General features: G+C 41.2%; 1 protein-coding gene across 1 annotated transcript; it reads right to left on the reverse strand.

Annotated features, from left to right (window-relative positions):
* Positions 1-655: 655 nt before the first annotated feature.
* On the reverse strand, positions 656-20,784 carry antxr1d (ANTXR cell adhesion molecule 1d). Its single transcript, XM_072391042.1, has 17 exons — positions 20,421-20,784; positions 16,543-16,614; positions 16,370-16,441; positions 16,044-16,125; positions 15,081-15,185; positions 14,621-14,689; positions 14,457-14,537; positions 14,261-14,321; positions 10,409-10,507; positions 10,136-10,205; positions 7,400-7,478; positions 7,029-7,124; positions 6,837-6,875; positions 6,561-6,659; positions 6,294-6,458; positions 6,116-6,196; positions 656-1,906 (listed from the first exon to the last, which is right to left on the reverse strand). The coding sequence occupies exons 1-17, from the start codon at positions 20,573-20,575 to the stop codon at positions 1,598-1,600; spliced, it is 1,734 nt and encodes a 577-aa protein (XP_072247143.1). The 5' UTR covers positions 20,576-20,784; the 3' UTR covers positions 656-1,597.
* Positions 20,785-21,995: the final 1,211 nt, after the last annotated feature.

A 21,995-nucleotide genomic window follows, 5' to 3' on the forward strand; every position in this document is an offset into this window, starting at 1 on the left:
AATGAAATTCTCTTTTAACCAGGGGTTAAAAAGGAGAAGAATGAGCATATATATATTTCAGAATGATAGTTTCTCGTTTTCTACATATGAATTTGTTTTTTTTAGCTAGTTTATTTAGCCGATTTTACACAGAGTCCTAACTTTTTGTAATGCATTGTTGTATATGTGTATTGATTGAATATTCCCTCTTACTGCAAACGATCCATTACGACAAGGTGAAAACTCGATTTTACAAATTTAGAACGAACCCGTTCCTCATTCGACTGCAGGTCTCCGGTGCCGTTGGCGGGAAACGAGCGGCAGGTTGATCAGCACCTAAATGTTATCCAGAAGAATGACTTGAGAGTAGCACAAGAAGTCAAAATCTTCAAATGTAAGACTGATTAAGCAGGTCGTCTGCATAAATATCAGGGATATATCACAAGGATCCCGACGGCAGTGGAAGTGTAATTACTTTAAAGAGCATCGCAGGAAGAGCAAAGCATTATATCACCAAATATTGCATCATGTAATATCCAATTTACTAATAACTATGTCCTCAGGTCTGTGGCGCTGACTGTGTGTTTGTGGGCAGATTTACAACATGACTCCAAATACTCCTCTTAAAATAGTAAAATATGATACCGTACTTTTAATATATTACAGAAAACGCTGATTAAAAAAGGAGATTTTTATTGAAGACAGACACAAGTTATTGATGAAGAAATAATACAAACGATCATTTCAGTCACTAAATGCAATATATAGAAAAACCCTGAAGATAAACATTTTTAATGCATTCTTTCTCCTAAAAGTGTTCATAAGCTTAAAAAAAATACCTCCAATGGTATGCCAGAATGCTTCCTAATATCTTCCCCCGATGCCCCCATCCCTGCCTCAAAGATTTGAAAACCCACACATCTACCTGATACTAAAACAGAGAGGGCCTGTGTTGCAATAAATAAAATATGGAGAAACTGCCCTGCAGTTACAAGATCAATGAACTTTGAATTTTAACTAGATTGCAGAACGTTTCTTTGGTAAACACATGAATTGTCGACACCTAATTTGGCTTGTATCTAAAAAAAAATGTAAAAAAGAAGAAGGGGAAAAAAAAAAAAGGCAACAATACAGACATTGCTATTATCTTTCATTACATGCTGGGTTTAACATCACTTCTGTCAACACTCAAAAAAAACCCCAAAGCGGTCTTTTTACTTTCAGCATTCACATGCGAACTGTCACAAGCTATCGCTCAACAACGCTAAAGTCCTTTTGGTTGGATTTCCAGCAAAGATTGCACTTACTCTCTCCACCGACACCACATCTCGTACTGTACATACAGGCCTAATCAAGTAGATGCGTAATGATTTTTTTTTTTTTTTTATAGCGCTTATGTTTTATGTAAAAGCGTTGTGAAACTCAGTAGCAGATTTTGACATCAGATAAAAATAAAAAAGTTTTTTTTTTTTTTTGCTGTCCAGCAACAAGGCACAGAGGTCCTGGCCTGGAGGATTTTTTTTTTAACTGCTTTATAAGTTTTTGGGCTTAAAGCAGGACACTTTTCTTAATGAAACAAGTTGATACATCAGTTGTTTATTGCATGCCCTCCTCATCATTACAGCCTGGGTGGGGGGCGAGATGGCGGGGGTCCTGGTGGCCCAGGGGGTGCCCGAGTTGGGGGAGGAACTGGAGGGACTCGGACTATGGGGGGGGGTGCACGCAAAGGAGGCGTGGTGATGGGGGGCGGCACTGTGCGAGGCCCTCTAGACGGAGGCTTTGTACGGGGGACAGAGTTGGAGACCAGAGGTTGCTCTTCAGCCGGCGGAGGAGCAGAAGCTGAGGGGGAGTGAGGCGTGCGGGGAGGGGCCTGGTGGTTTGGGGTGGACTCTCCGTCTTTGACCCGCTGAAAACTTATACAGCGACCCTGCAAGACACAAGCGCACGTCATCATTTCGGTGCAGAATACAGATTAAAATAAAGTGCGTCTCTGTGCAAAATCAATGAGCGTCTAAGAGCCACCAGCCAAAAACGCTCGTGGGAGCCTTTGCACAGCTTCACAGACAAACGCATGTGTGTTTGAGGCCACAGAGAGCGCACAGAGCTGCTTCTGTCCTCTGTCCACACCTGCGCGACAATAACAACGATGCCCCGACACAGTCAGCACGCACACATGGCCTTTGCAGTCTCTGGCTTTCCCTGATTCCTCTCCTAGAGGAGCCTCTGCTGTGACATGGCCTTTCTTGACGCAAAACAAAAACTGGTTTATGTCTCTTACATGCTCGACTTGAGGGAATGTAAAGAGAAGGATTTAAATATGTCCACAATAGTCAACAGAGGTCTGTCAGTGTTTAACATAATTTACAAGTCTGGGATAATGGAGCGCTTCTCTTATTGTCCTCATTGATGGTTTTTTTTTTTTATCTCTTGTCCTTGGAGCATCCGGCAGACAGACAGACACACACACATACACACACAAACATAAACTCTTGTCCTGGTCAGTGTGTGAAGGATGTGGAGTAGGTCTCTGTGTCGCAGACCCTTGGTGGTCTGATTATAACACCTTATTAAACAGAGAAGCCCTAAAGTCACACAGGGGCCATTAAGAGGACCCCAGCAGCAGTAGCTTTGTGACTGAAGGGGCCATTGTGTGTTTGTGTGTGTATATGAGGGGTGTGTAATTGATTGAGGGCAGACCCGCTTTTTGGGGGTGGGGTAGAGGGGTGTGACTGCTTCAGTGTTGTCGCCGGGCTGCAGTGAAAAGGCCAGTTTGTGAGCAGCAGAGCAGCAGCACAACACCAGAAAGAGCATATGGACACAATGAGAACACAAGCTCATGAATATGGGTGTGTGTGTGACTGCAAACATGCTTCCACCAGAGCATATGGCCTGAATGAAACCTCATGAATAACAAAGAGGAGGAGAAGAGAAAGGTTAGAAGGCTGAGTGCAGAGAGCACCAAAAAACATAAGCTTGGAGAGCATGTCTCCATCTTTAAGAGGATAATGTGTATAGAAATAAAATGTGGGTGAGTTCTACGCCACTTTTAAATATATATTTCTATAATTTTGACTTGTATTTTATAATTATACCTTCATTTAACCAGGATGTAAGAATCTTGAAATTACACCAAGTGTCCTGGTCAAGACAAGCAACAGATCAGACCAGCAATTGTTAAAACAATATGGACACATACACAAAAACTATCACATATGTACATCATATGAACCATCATACTAAAGAAAAGGCACCAGTCATCATAAACAGGAGGCAGATATGATCAATCATAACATTAACAATTTGTTTGTTTCATTTAGTGATATTCATCCGTATTGTGTACCCCTTTGGCTCTAAGATGTGTCACTGCTTCATTTCTCCTTGTGATGATTGTTTACATCAAACCCTCAGCTCCTTCTAAGAAGAAAAACAAGACCCTAAAACGCCTCCAGCATCCCTCTTCGCACGATTTCTGTCAAGTCTCTGTTTCTCCGTCAAACCCAGAAGACTTTGCCCTCCCCTCACAAACACACATATATCAGGCAGATCGTGGATGTTTACAGGGAACTCATGCAAACACGTACGATTTGTCACTGTAACAGTAGAGAATAAGCGAGAAACGAGAGAGTGGAGACACATCTGACCTGACAGCACTGCCTGTCAGCTCGCATATTACATCAATTCACTCACATCAGGAAACTGTTACATGTGCGCTTGCAAGAGTTAATGCACTTCATAGTGGAGAAGCTGGATCTTAAATTCCACGTTAACATGCTATTGAGCACATTAAAAGAACATGTGAGATTTTTTTTTTTTGTGATAGGTGCAAAACTTTATCCATGTGTTTCAAGGAATGAAAAGTCCTATGAATTAAGCTGTGACTGAATTAAAAACAATGCTCTATGTAAAACCTTCTGAATGTAGAGGGGAATAATATTGTAAAGCATGATGTCTGTTGGTGCTACTGAAATAGAGGCATCTGGCTAAAATTTGGTGGAAAAAATTGTTTAGGGAAAGCAACATTAATAGATATAGGATTTAGAATAAAGACTAAAGACTGAATCCTTCTCACCAGTAAAAAAACAAATATTACAATGAACGATTGATTATCGTTACCATATCATACCATTATCATACCATATTGATTATCAATAGTATATTGGGCTTTCTGTGGATGCAAATGAGTTATTATCTACTGAGACCTGTGCCAAGTTAGATGAACAGCAATTGAAAAAATGTTGTAAAACACAAATGTGTGTTTTGAAGGTTTTCTTTTCTATTGGTCTATTGGTTCTAAAAGTTTCTCTTATTATGTGACTTTGCAATTTCACTTTCTGAGATTTTCTCTTCCACAGATGTAGATAGAGTTCAGACTTTGGTGCTCAATGCATTTCTCCAAATTTAGCACTTTTTTTTTTTCTACAGATTGTTTTCGACCGTTGGTTTCCCAAACTTTTTGTGTGGTGTAAGTGAAGTAATGTAGGAAAAGAGAAAAGGGGTGAATGAGGGGCGGTGCACTTGTGCGGTCAGAGTGAGCACTCTCCTCAGGTCTGGTCTGGCCTCTCCTATGCGACGTGGCCATCAGTGCCATTAGCTCTTGGGACAAAAGAAGGGAATCTCGCCTGACACAATATGACTCGTGGCCTTTCAACTTCTCCTCTGTGTGTATGATGCTCACTCTGGAGATCTGACTTATACGTTACAGTGACACATTCATGCACACACACTAGTAGACAAAGAGATTATGTGCAAATGGAAAGCGCGGCAGAAACTGGCAGGCCATTGATGACTGTTTGCAGAGCTAGTGATGTAGTTGGGAGAAAGCAGAATGAACTTCATCTGAGAGCCTGCTTAACAAGCAACATTGGGAAGTCAGATGCCAGCTGGTCGACGTTCTAATTTTTGCCACTTTATTTGGCTTTTTGTGGCCCTGCTGTGCAGTCAGTCATCATCAGCCAACCATCTTTTTTTTGTGGAGAAATTTGGCAGTACTGCTGACAAGAATCCACTCAGGTATTAGGTCTGAGCATGGCCTTGTCAGCGATGAGAAATCACCTCTTTAATGTCTGATATGGCTGTTACCACAAATTTCTAAACATCTATCTCTCCTTGGAACAAAAGTGGGTTTTTTTTTCTCCCCCATTTTTTCCATGTGAGAAGTTGTGTTTCATTTTCCCCAGTTAATGGCGCGTGAAGGGAGTTGTGGGGGTCATTACTGAAAGGCCCTGTGAACCACAGTCCCACATAAAGTGGCTGACAAAGACGCCAGAGATTTCTGCCCTTACAGAGACTAATTGTTCATCTTGGAAAAAGAAAAAAAAATCTACATGGACAAAAAGGATAGAACCACTGATATAAAACAACTTTTATAGACTTCTGATACAGTGGACAACACTGTTGCATAGCGCAGATGAATCATGCTATTCAAAGCACAAATCAATCAGTGATTTAGCGTTGGCTATGTGAAGTGACAATGACACCATTTACAACGGTGCAGATGTTTTACCATGACAACCAGTATGGTGATCAAAAAACATGTCTGGAGTTATGGGTTGCCATTCACAGGGTCAAGGTTAGACAACATTAATCGCCCTCTGCTTTCTCTGTCACAAACTTGGAGGGAACACGGTGATGTCACGATTTAGGAATGGCCATAATGTCCAGTAACGAAATGCACATCAGCTGCTGTATGACTGCATCACACGACTAAAATTATCGGTTGAAGGTAGAGAGTGAAGGTGCCTGCTATTTGGGAAACTTGATAGAGGCCTAGTCTTTTTCTGGAGTCGCAGGGGAAAGTACAGAAGGGAACAGTACTCCTTGTGTAGGAACAATTGCAGCTTTGATGAGGGGACCGGTGTCAGTAGCTCTTTGACTAAGTGTGAATGTGAGCATGTGTGGTGAAAATCAGAGCTGTGCTGTACATGTTGCTCAGTAACACACGCCTTTATGTAGTGAGACACAAGGATGCAGATGCTCAGTTGTTCAAAACAGAGACAGAAACCCTTCTGTATCGTCTAACTTACTGCTAAAAGGCTTTTGAGCATTTGTCACTCAGAGCAATCCTTGAAATTGAACAGAATTTGCCTTATAGGCGGCGTTTTGGAATTTAGTGGCTTTTTAGAAGAAGCAGTCTCACCTGGTCTCCAGGCTGTGGTCTCATCAGGGATACCTGGTCGTAACCTCTCCTAAACAGAGCCCACAGAGCATCTAGCTTCCCCTGGAAAGCACAGAAAGTAAAGTGAATTAAATACAGGAAATTTCCAATAAAGAAAGAAAAAACACACATTTAACATTTAAAGAACAATCATACCAACCTTAATGGGTGAGTACCACTTCTTCTGCTGTGGGGGTCGGCGGGGAGGTTTTCGAGGCTTGGGTTCGTAAGGTTCAAATTCCTGCTCTGGCATCTTCACGACTGCATTTTTAGGCTTGTCTAGCTTAGCACCTTCCTCAGTTGACCCTTTCTCCCCCCATCGCACCTTGGAATTGTAAATAGGAAAATGCAAAATCAAAACAGAATGTACGTACTGCTCTATTTTTGCGTTACGTACACAAAGACAGATGAGAGCGTGTGTTTCTACCTCCATGCGTTTGATACCACCCACTCCTCTTCCTCCATAATAAGAAGCATCCACTGTGGGCCATCTCTTCTTGGGCATCCCGTCTTCATCATCCGATTCCTTTGATTAAGATCTTTATCATGATGCAGCTCATATTCTTTAACGTACTACTATTAATCAAAGCAACTCCTATAAAGTGGTTTCAAAACCATTTAACACCATATTAACCCCTACAATCTTCTGCCAATCTCTGACTAGAATAAAAAATAATATGTTGAACTTCATGCAGTGACTTACTGGCTCAGGAGGCGGGGGTGGCGGAGGTTCTTTGATCACCTAAAGATATAAACAATTACTATTAATATGAGATACGCAAAAACTAGATTAATTTACAGCTGTCCCCAAGCTGAACGCTTCATTGTTACCTGGTTCTGAAAATAATAATCAGGTAATTCAGTGTGATATCCAGGGTGAAACTCTCAAACTTACCACAGTGCAGCAAAGAGGCCAGAACCACCACATCAGCAGCAGAGCCAACAGCAGGAACACAACCAGCAATGATATCAGCACTATGGTGCCGTCGAACTACACACACCCACAGAATGAGAGGATACAGATTAAACTCAAAACAAAAAACTGCTGTTTGAAAAAAAAAAAAAGGGCTAAATCAAGAGCGAAAGTACTCACAGCCTCCTCTGATGACAAACAACAGAGGAGCGAGAGAGGAAGATAAGAGAAACAGGAGAAAAAACGAAGAGAGTTGGAGGAAAGTTTATTTAAAAAAGGCAGCATGCCAAAGAGAAAAAATTGCCATGTATGGTTGCAGCGGTGCAGACTGTACACAGGCGGGCGGTACTCACGCATTCAGTGGTTGTGATGTGAACAGAGCTGGTGATGTAGGAGAGGCCCTCGTTCATGCTCACCTGCAGGTAGATGACCCTGAAAAACACAACCCCATTCGATAATCTGACGTGCACAACTATCCCACTCGAGGGTGTCTGCGTGTGTCAACACATTCATGACTACTGTAGAAGCTTGCCAAAGGTGTTGAACGCACTCCTCCATCCACTTTGCCCATACTTGCTGCCTTAAAAGCACGCAAATATGCTGACAAAGGACCCACAGCAAAAGTCTATGAAGAGGCTGAAGGAGCACTCCACCCTCAGAAGGAATCTCTTCTGCTTGGATTGGACCCAGGCCTCTAATGTGGAAACCACAAAAGGATCAAATAACTTCTAATTCTCCAGGATTTTATGTTGATATAAATATATCAAGATAGCCAGAGCAGGCAAAAGAGACAGGAAAAAACAAACAGTTTTTTTGGTTGATGGCATGATAAAATGATTATGGAACCAATGCTGTACATAACTGAGGTTGCAAAACTGACTTTCTGGTTGATAGGTTCAGTATAAAAGACCAAAGAAAGAACTAATGCCAAACAGGCAGACTGCTGGACTGTAGTTCTGGGTTTAGAGAAGAATGGAGAAAGGCATCTTGTACTATTCCAATGGTTTAGGGGAGTGGAGACAAGGGGAGCATTGAGCTTTGGGTTTAGTCTTGAGGAGGGGGCAGCAAGAGGTCACTGCAGGGTAGTAGGAGGGCAGAGGAAAGGAAACAGAGGGTGGGGGATGGTAGGAGGAAGGCTTTTCCTGTTCTCCATCCCTTCAGCACTGTCCCTCCCTTCTGAGAATCCCTCTTTGCTTCCTCTGTCACTGACTATGTTTTCAGCCCCTGCTCCATGCCTCACTGTGGCTCATCTCATAACTCACACTGACACTGACTTGGGAGAGGGAAATTGGAGGTGCAGGTGCCACTAATCTTTTCTTCTACTCCCCCCGCAATCATATGGTCAGCTCTCCTTTCAGGCAGGCAGGACATGTGACGCTATCAGCTGCACTCTGACAGAGAGATCTCAGTCCCTATCAATCATCAATCTGCCCACAACATACGTTTTTCTCCTCTGTGTGTGTGTATTTGTGGCGGGGGGTTGCATCCGGAAGGTTCCCAGTCAACACTGATTTGTTTGACAACAGCAGTGACTTCATCCTATGTGACTTGGGTAAAACAGGAGGTGAGTGATGATTTTCTTTAGGAGTTTTGGGCTATAAGGTGATGCTGGGAGCGGAAGTCAATGAGTTCTCATGTATAAATTTAACAACTCCTCAGCAGGAAAAAGTTCAGCTTTGAGACATGCGAGGAAGATTTTATGGCATTAATTGATGATGATTGTTAATACTATTAAAGTCCTTCTCACAGCAGGTACTCATGTGGACTAGTGGGCCCACATGGCAGAACCTGCTGCCACAATGTAAAACAGAGGCTTGGATCACTACACACACAAAACTTAGCAAAAAGTTGTTTTCTGCCAAATCAATAAAATATAATATTATATTCCAGTGAGAGTATACGTCTATGCTTTACATAATACTTTTCTTTAATCTTAAATCTTAAATATTATCAATATGAGAGGACTAAAAGTAACTCAACAGCAGAGAGTTATTATGCATTACCTGTCCAGCCTTCATAGCGTCACGGTCGCCTCTTGGCATATTTCCACAACTAAACTCATCAGCCAGCTGTCGGCCTTCTCTCTGGGCTCTTCAGCCATTCACAGCTGACTTCCTCTTTAGAGCACACGGGGTGTTAGGTAGTGCTGACTCTGCTGTGATGGGCCTCTGTTACATGGAGGGATACCTCCTTCAGGCATCAGTGCAGCGTAATGATACCCCTTGTTCTGCTCTGGTCTCAGCAGGAATTGCAACAGAGTGATGCTACTTAGACACTAAATTATAGAAAATTACTATCTGCTGAATTGTGCAAGTTGTGTGCAGTTATTTGGTCCTTTTGTTGTGCAGTGTGAGTAAAATATACTTTAGTTTGACAGTTTTTTAAGTCCTCTTGCAGCCACAGTGCTAAAGCAAATTTAATTTTCTTCCCGTCTCTGGACATCAATTCCCCATCGAAGCAGCACTTTTTACTGGCAGACAAGACTATTTCAAATCATGGAAGAAATCTGAGTGACAGAGACAAGACAGATGATGACTGGGAGGTGTCTGAAGCTGCAGGCTTGAGAGTATAATTATGCACAGGACTGCGGGTACGGTAAAGCTGCTGGGCCGTGCACCACTCTTAGCTCAGCCAAAAGCATCAATCTATCTTCCCCGTAAGAAAACTCTGCGCTGAATCACCAGGAGCAAAGATGGAAGCCCTCAGAGGAAAGTCTGCACAGCCCCACAGTCTCTACTCACGCTCTCCCTCTCAGAGATGAAAACAATCACACACACCAACAAATTTTCACGCGCAGTTGTGTGGCCCTCTCAAGCAGGCTCTCATTAAGTCATGTTCCTGGGCTCTACTCCTGTTGTCCCCTCGCGATTAGTGTCTGGCTTCGTTAGCTGTGACAAACATTGATTGATCGCAGACACACAATGACTTTGGCCCTAATTTGTTCAAGGACAGCGGTCCTCACAAAACTTGAGTGCAGCTGGCAAATATCTGTGTTACAGCCATACATGGATAGTTTGGAGACTGGAGACATAGCTGAGAAACAATGTGGTGTGAAAACCTGGAGTGAACCACAAAAATGTGCAGCTTACCTCCCCACCTCCTCTACGACGGGAGCAGGACACAGTAGGTAAGTGTCCTCTATTCCAGCTGGTCTTTCATCTGCACATGAAATACAAAATGACAAATTCCAATCCAGTTACACATGAGGTCTTCCAGATATCTAGATAATAGTTAATCACTATTACTCACAAGCGTTTACTTTCTTGTTTCTGATATTTACTTTTAAACAAATTTTTTTTTAAAACTTTTTATCCTCTCAATACATGCATTTTATGTCCTTTGTGTGCATTTGCAGAACTTACCCACACGATGTGTTTCATTCAGTTTGAAGCTGCAGAGAACCTGGTTGATGTTTCTGGCATGGAGAAAACCATTGCCCCTGACAACCACCTGGAAACTCTCTGAAACAAGAAAAGAGCACAAGCAGCACCATCAGAAATTATAAGTAACACGTACAGTCATGTCAAAGCTCATGCTTTCAGTTGAAACAGCACATTTATGGAAAAATTTATCTTCTATTCCTGCCAGATTTTAAATCAATTTTCTGGGGTGTTCAGTTCTGGTGAGAGCTGGCAGCCATTTTTTCTTTCTATGAAGTGCTCAACTCGAGCAGGAGAAACTCATGCATGCCTCATTACTGCTTGTTTATATCTGTGTGCTTGTGCGTGTATGTGTGGAATGGCCATAATATGCTCCAATGGTGCTAATGCTAAAAGTGCTGCTATTCACAAATATCCCAGACAGTGCTGTAGCCAGAAGGAGTGTTCATATTTTTGTGTGTGTCTTTGACCTTTAATTTCCCCCAGGCATTGTTAAAGTGCACTGACAGAGGCTTGCCAGCATATGCTGGAGTGTCTATGTGGCTGCTACCCAGCATATGTTAAAGAGCGGGGAAAAAACACTTGCTTAAAAACATGCCTGGAAGGCTGACAGCAGCACAGCACCGTCAAAGTAGGTCTGACCTTACCTATGGCAGCACGACATGGCATTCGCACATGTGTGCCTCCACACAGACGTGTATGTGGATATGTAGTGCTTCTGTGTTTTTTTTTGAGGAATGTCTAAGCATTTATATGTAAGCATGAATGTGTGCATGTGTGTGTGGTCTCTGCATGTGCTCTGGAGTTTCCTCCAGCATTATCCTGGCTAATAAAAGTGAACATTTGCAACACCTTTAACATTTCAAGCTGCAGCGTGAAGATCACTGGATAAAAACATCTCAGGGTGTGGGTGTATATGTGACTGTCTTTCTTTAAAGGTCAGACAAGCAGCGATGAAAGCCATAAACTACAGATATGCAAGTAGAGGAAGAGCTGAGAGGAGAAAGCAAACACCACCCTACAGATGTCTGGAGAAATGTAGAAGAATGAAAATTTGTATTAGGAGGCGTTCCAGCGAGAATATAGACATAGTAAGCTCTTGCAAAGCAAGCATAAGTTACACTTTCACAATACATGATGCACAATCTTGACACTGCATTTTACTTACTTATTCATTATTACTTACTTACTGCACCTTAGTGTGTAAAGAGGATGCAGTTATCAAGCCTCTACATCGTGAGTTTTTCATATCCTGCAGCTGCACATAGCTCAACACATAGTGCTGAGTTCTCCACATGTGTGAGCATGCTCATTTACAGATGTTCAATGATTTGCAACATGTCAGTCAGTCACCGCCTTCGTCATTTCCTACCATATTAAATCTGGATTCCTCATGTTTTTACACACAAATGCATGAGCACACATCACCTGGTTAAACAAAAACATATGTATAATATAATATAATATAATATAATATAATATAATATAATATAATATAATATAATATAATATAATATAATATAATATAATATAATATAATATAATATAATATAATATAATATAATATAATATAATATAATATAATATAATATAATTAAATTAAAGGAGTTCACATCAATTATTCTTGCCAGGTGACTTGGCTGATTTAGCAGTCATCACCCTTTCAACTAGTGTTACCATCAAACAACCTATGTTGCACCATGACAGGGTGCAGCCACAAAAATTCACAACTCGGGGCTGAATATTGCAGATCCATAATTATTAAAACTACTAATGTGTAATGCTTGTAAACGTGAACGAAAAAAAAGAATAAAAAAAGGAAAAAAAAGTCTGATTAATTCATGGCCAATAAAGAAGTGGATTGCATTGTATATTACTTCCCTTGTTTATGGAATAAGTGCGAGACCTCCATATCTGCAAACTAAACATAGCAAAAAATCTATTTCTAATTCACTGCATTATCATATTTGACTGATTTCTACAGTATTTTTAATCATACGAAATCTTTGACTGAAAAAGTCTCATCTTTTACAAACACCAAAGCATGACGGGAAAAAAGGTCAGTGCTGTCAGACGCATGGTGGGCTGGGACTGGTGGTGTCCTGCTGACATGTACCACCAATGTGCTGCTGCCCTCTGCCACTGCGAGCACCAGTCCTTTTACATCTACACCTGAATGTCTGACATGAATTTGAATTGTGTGATAGTGTTTCTGTGTATTGCCACACAAATGTACATACACTCGCGTGTCTTGTGTTTGTGTGTGCAGAAAATGCGGTGTGACTTGTCCGAACGGCGGGCCTTCAATCATATTAGTGCGAAAGGACAGTAAAAAACAAGGAGGGGCGAAAGCGGAAGGGACAACAGGGAGAAAAGGGTCAGACGTTAATGAAAGCAGCAATCTCTCCTGTCATGTTAGATCTAAGGCCAAACTCTCACTGTCCTCAGTGTGTGTGTGTGTTGGGAATCAGTGCTGTCATGTCTGATAGTGTGGCCCAACGTTCACTGTCCAGTCTGATGGCCTGTTTGCAGGCAGCTCAGTCTGGTCACTTCACATCAGTGTGAGGGATGTGTGTTCATGTGCTTGAAGACAAGTGCGCTAGCTGACTAAAGAGCATCTAAATGTGTTTGTTGGTTCAAAACATGTTCGATATGCTATGTGACTACATGCAGGCAAAGAGGAAAACAGAGACTGTCACATTATATATGCAGTATGTCAGTGTCTTTGTAGATGTGAATGCATAATGATAGATGGATGGGGGTAGGAATTTATAGTCAAATATCCGCAATTTTCCAAAGGGTTTTGAGATTCAGAGCAAAGTATGATTGGTAATCACTTTTTTTCAGATGGTCCTGCAATAATTAGCTTAGAGCATCAGGCGGTTAATGCTTAGTTCTTATTTTTCCTCAGTGTAATGTGAAGCCAAGCGCAGGAAAGATTAGACTTGTATCTTATGTTTACACATCAAGTCACAGAAAATGCTTGTGTGTACAATCTTTAATAATTAGGCCAGACCCAGGCCTCGGTCAAAGCGGTTCGCTTGGTCTCTTAGTTCACTGACCATTAGACAATTCATCAATCGAATAATAAATGAGGCTGTTGGAGGATATTTGGGCATATGTCGAGTGACACACACCAACCAGAAACTATTATTATCACTGGAGGATAACAGTTATTTTGTCACTATTAGTCCCTCCTTTTATCCTTCTTGAGTGAAATTTTGCATCTTCTCTTCTTAGCTGCTCTTTCTTTATCCTTTTCTCGTCCTTCATATCCTATAATGGATGTTAATCTCCATTAGTTGTCCTGGTAGCAGGCCTGCAAATGCACTCTCTTAAGTGATTCCAAATAAGGTCATGTCAAAGCTCATCCATTCTGCTGGCTACCCATAAAGGATCTTCCTCTCTCGCTGCATCTCTTCTGCAGCTTCTTTAAACTGCTGTCAGGAAGCAGAAGAGTCTGACATAGATGTAGAGGTGAGGCAGAGGATGGACAATCAAAAAGACTATTTAGCATATACAATGTGGCAAACTAGGCCAGGGATGCAGCCAAGCTTAAAGATTCATGGCTAATTCCTCTGACCAGCATCCACCCCCTCCTTTTTTTTTTTTTTCTTTTGCACACATGCTGTGTTGCAGCGACTATGCTAATTTCCCCCGGCCAAGAATGACAATACGCTCTCTGTCACTCCGTGATCATGAGCGTCCAAGCGATTACTCAACCTCATATTCAGCTTCAAAGGCTTCAGATGACTGACACAGTCACACACCATGACTGGCCTCCGCCTTAACAAAGATGCTAAAACTTGCGCCTCTTAATCTTAAACATCTTACCTCCTGCACACACGCTGGATGGCTCTGCTGCCAGAATCTCAATGCAAGACTTCTTGATGATCTATGAGCCATAAGGAAGTAGAAACCACAGTCATGACAAATTTTAGGGATGTAGCATTGTTTTATGACTGTCTCTGTGTGGGTATCTCTATGACATACATGCGGTACTCTGTGTGTGTGTGTGTGTTTCCCATACTGAGTCAATGATTCCCCTGAGGGCTTGGAAGCCTCCCCAAACAGGAAACACATGATCCACACTGTCTGCAATAGTTGCAAGCTAGAAAAAAATAGAAACAGAAAGAAAATGGTATATTTGCTTTTTATGGATTTGCATAAAATTCTTCTCTATGTGGATCTTACTTGGGTCTGGTTGAATTCTTTGACCCCTACACAGTAAACAATGGCTCCCAAAGACCTGGCCACCTGTGCCTGAAAGAAAATAGCAAAACTATTGTCTTCTGTTGAGCCAAAAAACCTTTTGTTAGTCCACAAATCCACTAAATTTTATGGTAGGCACCACATGACACACACTACAATACAAAGACAGTAGCTCCGATGCAGTTTAATGTTAAAAGCTGGGTCATATTCTTTTAATATCATTTTGCTGCATTAACTTAAATCCTTTGAAACTTCACCAACTGCCGAGTTAATGAATATCTAAATCAGTGTTTAAATGCTTTTCTAAACATTTTTTAAAACTATATACACCACAAAGATCTTATGTAGCCCAGGAGACAACAGGACACATTCTAACTGTATTCATTATGCATTGACATAAACTGTTATTCATTTGCGGACAAAGATATCTAACACACATTACCTCTCGCTGTGCTGTGTCAAACTGCCACTCATTCAGTTCTCCATCAGTCAGAGCAATGATAACACTGGCGGTCCCATGGTTCTCTTGACGTATCTGTGAATTAGCCTGGAATTGCAAAGAAGAAACATTTTAGATCAACACTTTTTAAAGTCTTTACTGCTGATACCAGCGACATTTGAAAATCACGCTGCATGTCCTGTGATAATAAGTTCTTACATACGGTTCAGCATAACTGCAAAGTCAACCCTATAGATCTTACTTTGTATTGTATGGTCTGCCAAAGATCAGTAAACATGAACTTTTTTGCATGCAAAAGATCTGCAAAGTTACAATGCTGGTCTTCAACAAAGGGAATGATTCTCTCCCACAGAGGACACTGCCCCCAGACCCTCTGAAATACTTTGTTTATAGCCAAAGCTTTTCTTTAATTACCTAATGACATCCCTATGTAGCATTTGCGTAATGCCAATCCTACAGTTCATTTGGCATGTCTCAAATGGAGAATGAGAAGCTACCTTGTATTACAACATTTTTGACGAATCGGAGCAGAATAGGCCATTCAGGAAGAGGGTCTTAAAGAGACAGTAGCAAAAATAGAGCGTGTAAGACAGAAAGTGACAACAGGTGCTGCAGCAATTCAAAGGATGAGAAAAAGTTTGTTTTTGCACATTGAAGTTTCATTTGAAGTTTGTACAATAAAATTCTGAACTTTTGAAAAAAGCTAAATATAAGCTCTTTAATCAATACTTTATGAGTGCTCTTTTTCTCCCCTCACTTAAGTGCTTAAATCTGCACTTTAAACACGCAGCAAGTCATTCAGGATCTCAGCCACTCCTCATAGTTATCTAATTGGTCCTGGTTTCAGCTGCCAGGCTCTATTAATCCTTGGCAGACACTGTCTGGAATAGATCCTTACAGGCTAGCAAGGAGATTTATGAACTAGGTCCTTAAACTCAGCCTTACCATCTCCAGGCCCAAGTTCATATACGTGTCTCCTCCTGGGATAACTTGGTCCAGAGCCCTTAAGCCTTCAGTTATGGCCTCCCTGCAGGGTAAACACAAAAACACTGAAGGGGGGTTGCTCTTCAGAAAGCAAAAACAAACAGGGAGGTAGACTACTTAGAACTTAGACAAACTATGTACGCAATTAAATCTGGTCAGAATATCTATATGTTTTCCCTTCGGCCATAAAACCAGTAACAGTCATAAACCCAAGAAGAAATGGTATAACTATACGGTACAGGCACACAAAAATGCAGACAGAAAACACAGGTAGGTACAGCCATTACCTGTTCTCGGTCAGTTTCATGATGATATTTCCTCTTGTGGAGAAGACTATAAAGGACATTCTCAGCATGGGGCTGCAAATATAAAAGTTGTTTCCCTTTAACAATGGCACAAAACTGCTCAAATGCACAAAACAAAACATCCAAAAAACACAAATGACTGGTCCTGCTTGTACCTAATAAACTTTTCTGCCAGCTGCCTCACAAAGTAGTAAATCTCCTTCCAGTGATGCTTCACGCTTCCGGATCTGAAAAAAAAAAAGCGGAAATACAACCATTAAAGGAAAAATATATATATCTTTTTTAATAAAATTACACATCCACATGAGAGGAACAGGGTTATAACTTATACCTAAGAAAATGTGCAAACGCAATGTGCAGATTTATTATCCATGAGATTTGTTTCCAGAAAAGGTGTCAAGAATATTATTTGGGTCACTTAGTCACATTCCATTACTTTGGACCGTAACTGTAAGCTGTGAGCTGCTGGTTAGATGGCTACGTGCAGCTACAAACATGACATTTTCCTCAATGAAACCTAGTCCCATGGGGCTGCTAATGGGGGCTAATTACTGCTGGGCCAGAGGGTTGAGGTTAGACAGGGACAGATGTAGCAGTCTGCCTCTAGCAGCGACCATGTAGCAAGCAGCTGGCCTGTGTGCACATTATACATGGTGGCATAAGAGTGCAAGTGAGTGAGTGTGACTGTGACTGTGAGGAGGAACAGATGGCCCTACTGTGCATGGCCAGCCCAACAACAGGTTGGGTATCCATGGGAGTAAAAAGGCTGCGACATGAACAACAGTGGGACCCAGCCCTAACGCTTAGCAGGGGGGAAATGTGCAAGTGTGTGCGAGTGTCTGTTGAAGGCTGTAACATTCAACATGTTCAACACCAAACTCGACAGAAGGGCAGGGCTTTCTGTGTGTGCATTACAGGGTCATGGTCAACTTGAAAGCCTGAGCTGGTTAGAAGGCAAGATGGCTCCTTTGTATCTCCCATTTAACTAGGCACTTCCGTCTCCACTTATCATCTTTCCTGGAAGTGAGTGGATGATAAAAGCCCTGATCCAGGAGGAGTTTCCTGAGGGATTAAGTTGCCAAGAGAGACAAAAGCACCTTATCTTGATCTCAAAATTCTGCGTGGTTACTGATATTCAAAAAGCTCATCTTCAACTCAGTGTGCAGGACTGAAAGAGATTTAACACAGCCAAAAGTTTTAAAAAAACTGAATGTGTTATATTCATTAAACTGAGACTGAAGCACAGGGCTCAAGTGTGTATGAGTCGTGTACCACAACAATATATAAAGAATGCCCGAGGAGGATTTACCTTCTTAAAATGATGAATAGTCTTTCAAGTGCAGAAACATCTAGTTAATTAACTGACAAAGAATGAGTCACACATTTTACTACTGTTGGCAGTATGCTGAAATGTCATAAGTCTGGCTTCTCGATTGCAAAGACAAAACCGTTTGTCGATTTTACATTTTACTTTCTGTTCAAACACACTACTCTGACATAGCCTTGAAGTCTGTGTTTTTAAAGGTAAAAACAAAACACAAGTTTATCATTATGAAAATAATTAGTTTTTCTTTAAAAAGAGGGAAAATCAAAATGCTTTTAAATATTGAATGTTAAGGAAAATAGATCATTGAAAGAAAATGACAGCATCATTCTAAAGTTTTAGCCATCGGTCTTCAATCTTTTAACTGCATTCTTAAGTAATGATGGCAGAACCTCTTTGCGCTGGCATTCACAAAAACTTGCACAATGTTCGCCCTCGAAAACAAACCTCTGATCAGGAACCGGTCGTAATATCAGGAACCTATTAATCAATTTGTGGGCAGCCCGAGAGAGCGGAAAAATGCAGCTTTGTATTTAGTAAGGGTCAGACGTGGAGCTTAGAAGGTGTGGCACTTGGAGTAATTTAGTTTTTCTGATGCTTCAAGTGGAGATTATACGCATTCTCCACTTGTAAGCATGTTTCATAACCCCAAATATTGGATTAGGTCACTTGGTGGCATTTAAGATCTGTAAAACAGCTAACGAGACGGTGCTATCTCGGGAGAAAGATCAGCTGCTTCCTGGAGGCCTGCAGAAGCTTGCAGAACCAGACAGTCAAACAAACAGAGGCGCACCAGAGGCTTGGCCATGCGTGACATGCCACGCTCCCCAGGCTCCTCCTAAACTTTTTGAAGCAAAGGGTAAAGACTGAAGAGTGGCTGACAGATGTTGATGTGGACATCTGAAAGATCATCAAACGTGTCAAAGCCAAAGTTAAATGTCACTCAATGTGTCCACCTCACAACTTATGGGTGGTGCACATGGAGCCACTGAGGACATATTAAAAAAGACCCCAAAAAACGCTTGTTTGAATTATTACTTCAGACTATTCTGGAATGCTGTGTAGAGACACCACAGTGTTTAGCTGCTTCACCATAAAATCACAGCATTCGTTCTTCTGAAAATACAATCATTTCTTTTGACATTCTACATGATTAGAGCAACAAATTCAACCATACATTATGGTCTTTGCTGTGACTCTATCCCTGCGCTTTTCTCTGCCAACTTGGCATGTTTTGACATGTCATTATTCTTTGTCCGTATGCATAATCTCACCTCGCAGCAAGAGTCTAGTCATGACAAAAATGTAAATTATAATCTCTGAGCAACTATTGGGTTACTCTGAGGGGTGTTTTTAACGTTGGGAAGGAGGTTATCTCCGTGGCAAACGTATGCATAAAGATCAGTAATCACAAGATTAAAACCACGCTGGGGACCTTTGTTTGTCACTGTCATGCTCCCATTTTTCACTCCCTGAAACCTCCCACTGATTCCTATCAAATGAAAAACAAACTAGCCTGACAAATGAAAAGTGAATAAGGTCATGTAAGGGTTATATTTGATAGATTTAGTCGTATCATTTTTTTGTCATTAGTGTACAATTGCATTAAAGTATGAAGTATGAAGAATGTTTGTGTTTTAAAACTCTTATAGCTTCAGATAATGCCGCTGCTCCTTCCCACAGTTTGTATCTGGCACCATAAGGCCTCCTTTGGTTGCAGTTGCCCCTAGGTGTCACTCAGTTCTACACACTACTCCTTTCAATTGTACTTGCAAATAAAATCAATTTAGTTCAGGTATTCTGCAGACTGAACTCAAGCTAAACTGGAGGAGGATAAACTATCCAAAATAACTTTTCATGAACTGATTATGCAGATGTTTCTTCTTTTCTCTTTTTCTTTTTTTGACACATGACATATAAATAACACCTTAATGAATAACGTGTTTATCATTATCACGTGTAATGCTATTCTTTCCGCGTATAAAACTATTACAATACATGCCTTTTAGAATAAGGAAGCTATTTTCTGGTCCTTTTGTTCAATACAACGACAACGGAGAAGGAGGAAAGAAAGAAAGAAAGTTCAGTGCAAGATTTAATCAACTGGCATGGCTTCTAATGACCGGCTCATCTAATCAAGACATAAGGAGGAGAACAGTAAAAGGGAGCACACTGAAGCAACACAGCAGGCAGATTCTGCAGCTGTGTCCGCAGGCGTCATCAGACTGAAACCCTATCCATGCTGCTCGCCCTGCCCACATCCCGTGGGTAAAGCTCATTCTGTTTGACTTACCACTGTAAACCAGACGAAAAGAAAAACACGGTCAACTGTCCAGAATATTGTCCCTTTTCCAAAAACAAAAGCCAAAAACCCAAAAGTGTCTAATAGCGTACCTTGATACATACAAGACAAACCTATTTTAAAACAATGATGGATGATTATGGGTGTGTTCTCTATGAAGTCATCCCATTACGATCTGTAAGACTTGGACAAACTTACTAACACAAAAGGCAATATGATTAAAAGGTTTAAGCTGTGTGTCCGACTTTAAAAGCTCCATTGTGCTAGTTTGCTTTTTCTAAAGTAGCCCACCGTGGGCCACGACAGGACGTCCAACTGATGCGCTCCGCGTTCCCCAACTCGTAGGTTGCATGGCAATGCGCAGCGACCAGAAAGTTACAACGCCATAAATAATATCGGAGACTCACTTGTCCAGAACAAAGTAGAGGTCGAATGCGCCCTGACAGGACATCTCCTCCTCCTCCTGTTGCTCTCCCTGCGGCTCCCCTTCCACAGAGACACCGAGGAGGAAAATTCCAAGCAAAGCCAAGGCGAGAGACATGCGAGCTCGTGTCCACGCCATCTTTCCCGGTTACAGTTGACTACTCCAACACTGCTTCAGTTTAAGATCTTTACATTTCTCTCTATCGTGTGTTTTTTTGTTTGTTAACAGACTGAGTGGAGTGATCGTTTTGTTTGTTCGGGTCCTGCTCTCTTAACGGTGAGCGCACCCAGCCCGCAGAGTCTTGTCCAGCTTAAGCCGGGCTCTCCAACTCTTCTCCTTCTGCAGAGGCAGAGAGACAAAAAAAAAAAAGGGAAAAAAAATCACTGAAGCTGGGCAGGATGAAGGAGAGGAGCGACGCCTGAGGAGAGATACAAAACTCCACTTTTTAATTTTTTTTTACTTGAAAAAAACAACGAAAAAACATGACACATCTAATGATAATACATTGGATAAGATATCTGCCATCTGAGGGGAATTTACGCAAAATGAACGATATTAGAAGAGGGGGGAAAAGGGGAGTCCTATCCATTAGTCATGATTTTCGTATGTTCACGTATTAAAACACGAGATAACGAGAAACGTCTGTAGGCTATACATTAATAATTTGAATTGTTTGTTATGTGCATATCCTTAAATATCCACGTTATATAGCGCCATTTGTACAGAATTTAAGGCCTATTCCACATTTGTAAAATCAAATAAGCATTCCAGTTTGAAACAGGCAAATAATTCAGTGTCATATATAGTAAATCTACTCATTACAATATTCATAATTTGTGCTTTTAAGAAGGTCTCGTCCGCCCTCTGGCTCCGGCATGTCGCCCCCACATGAAGAAAGAAGGGAACTGCAAAGGATGTGATGCTGAGAGGATTTCCAAGTGTTCCGGTGATTGTCACTACAATTCCCAAACCAATCTGATGTCATAAATTACCACAAAAACAGGAAGAAATCAATAGTGGATAGTAACTTAGTACATTTAGCACTATAGCGTACCTAATCACAGTTTTGTGGTGGGCAACAGTTAGAAATCAAAACAGTGATTTGCAATCTTTTTTGCCTTGAGCCAAAAGCAGTTTTTGGTCTAGATAACTTTTCAGTTGACAACAGCTGCATACTCTGATTTCTCTGTCTAAATTTCACCCATGGTTTCATTCCAGTAAATGTTCACATTATGCAAAGTATCACCCACAAATCAAAGATTAGAAAGAAAGTCCTTCAGCTGAATTTGTATAGCAGATCTCGGTCTTTTCTTCTTTCCTCTCCCATGAACCATTGCATGACCCCTTAAATTGGTCTGTGTTCCCATTATGTACGAAAGTTGCTCAAAACAGCTCCTCAAAAGGCATCTACAACAGTGACACACAGCTAACAATAATAACTTAGTTTAATTACGTTGAACTGGCACTATATGAACAAACTAAACTATTATATATTATTATAATGTCAAATGTAACATCACTCAGAAGGACCACACAAGTACTTTGACTTATGCCCTCC

The sequence above is a fragment of the Leuresthes tenuis genome, unplaced genomic scaffold (genome assembly GCF_036924035.1).
Source record: "Leuresthes tenuis unplaced genomic scaffold, fLeuTen1.0.hap1 SCAF_8, whole genome shotgun sequence".
In the NCBI taxonomy this organism is placed as follows: Eukaryota; Metazoa; Chordata; class Actinopteri; order Atheriniformes; family Atherinopsidae; genus Leuresthes; species Leuresthes tenuis.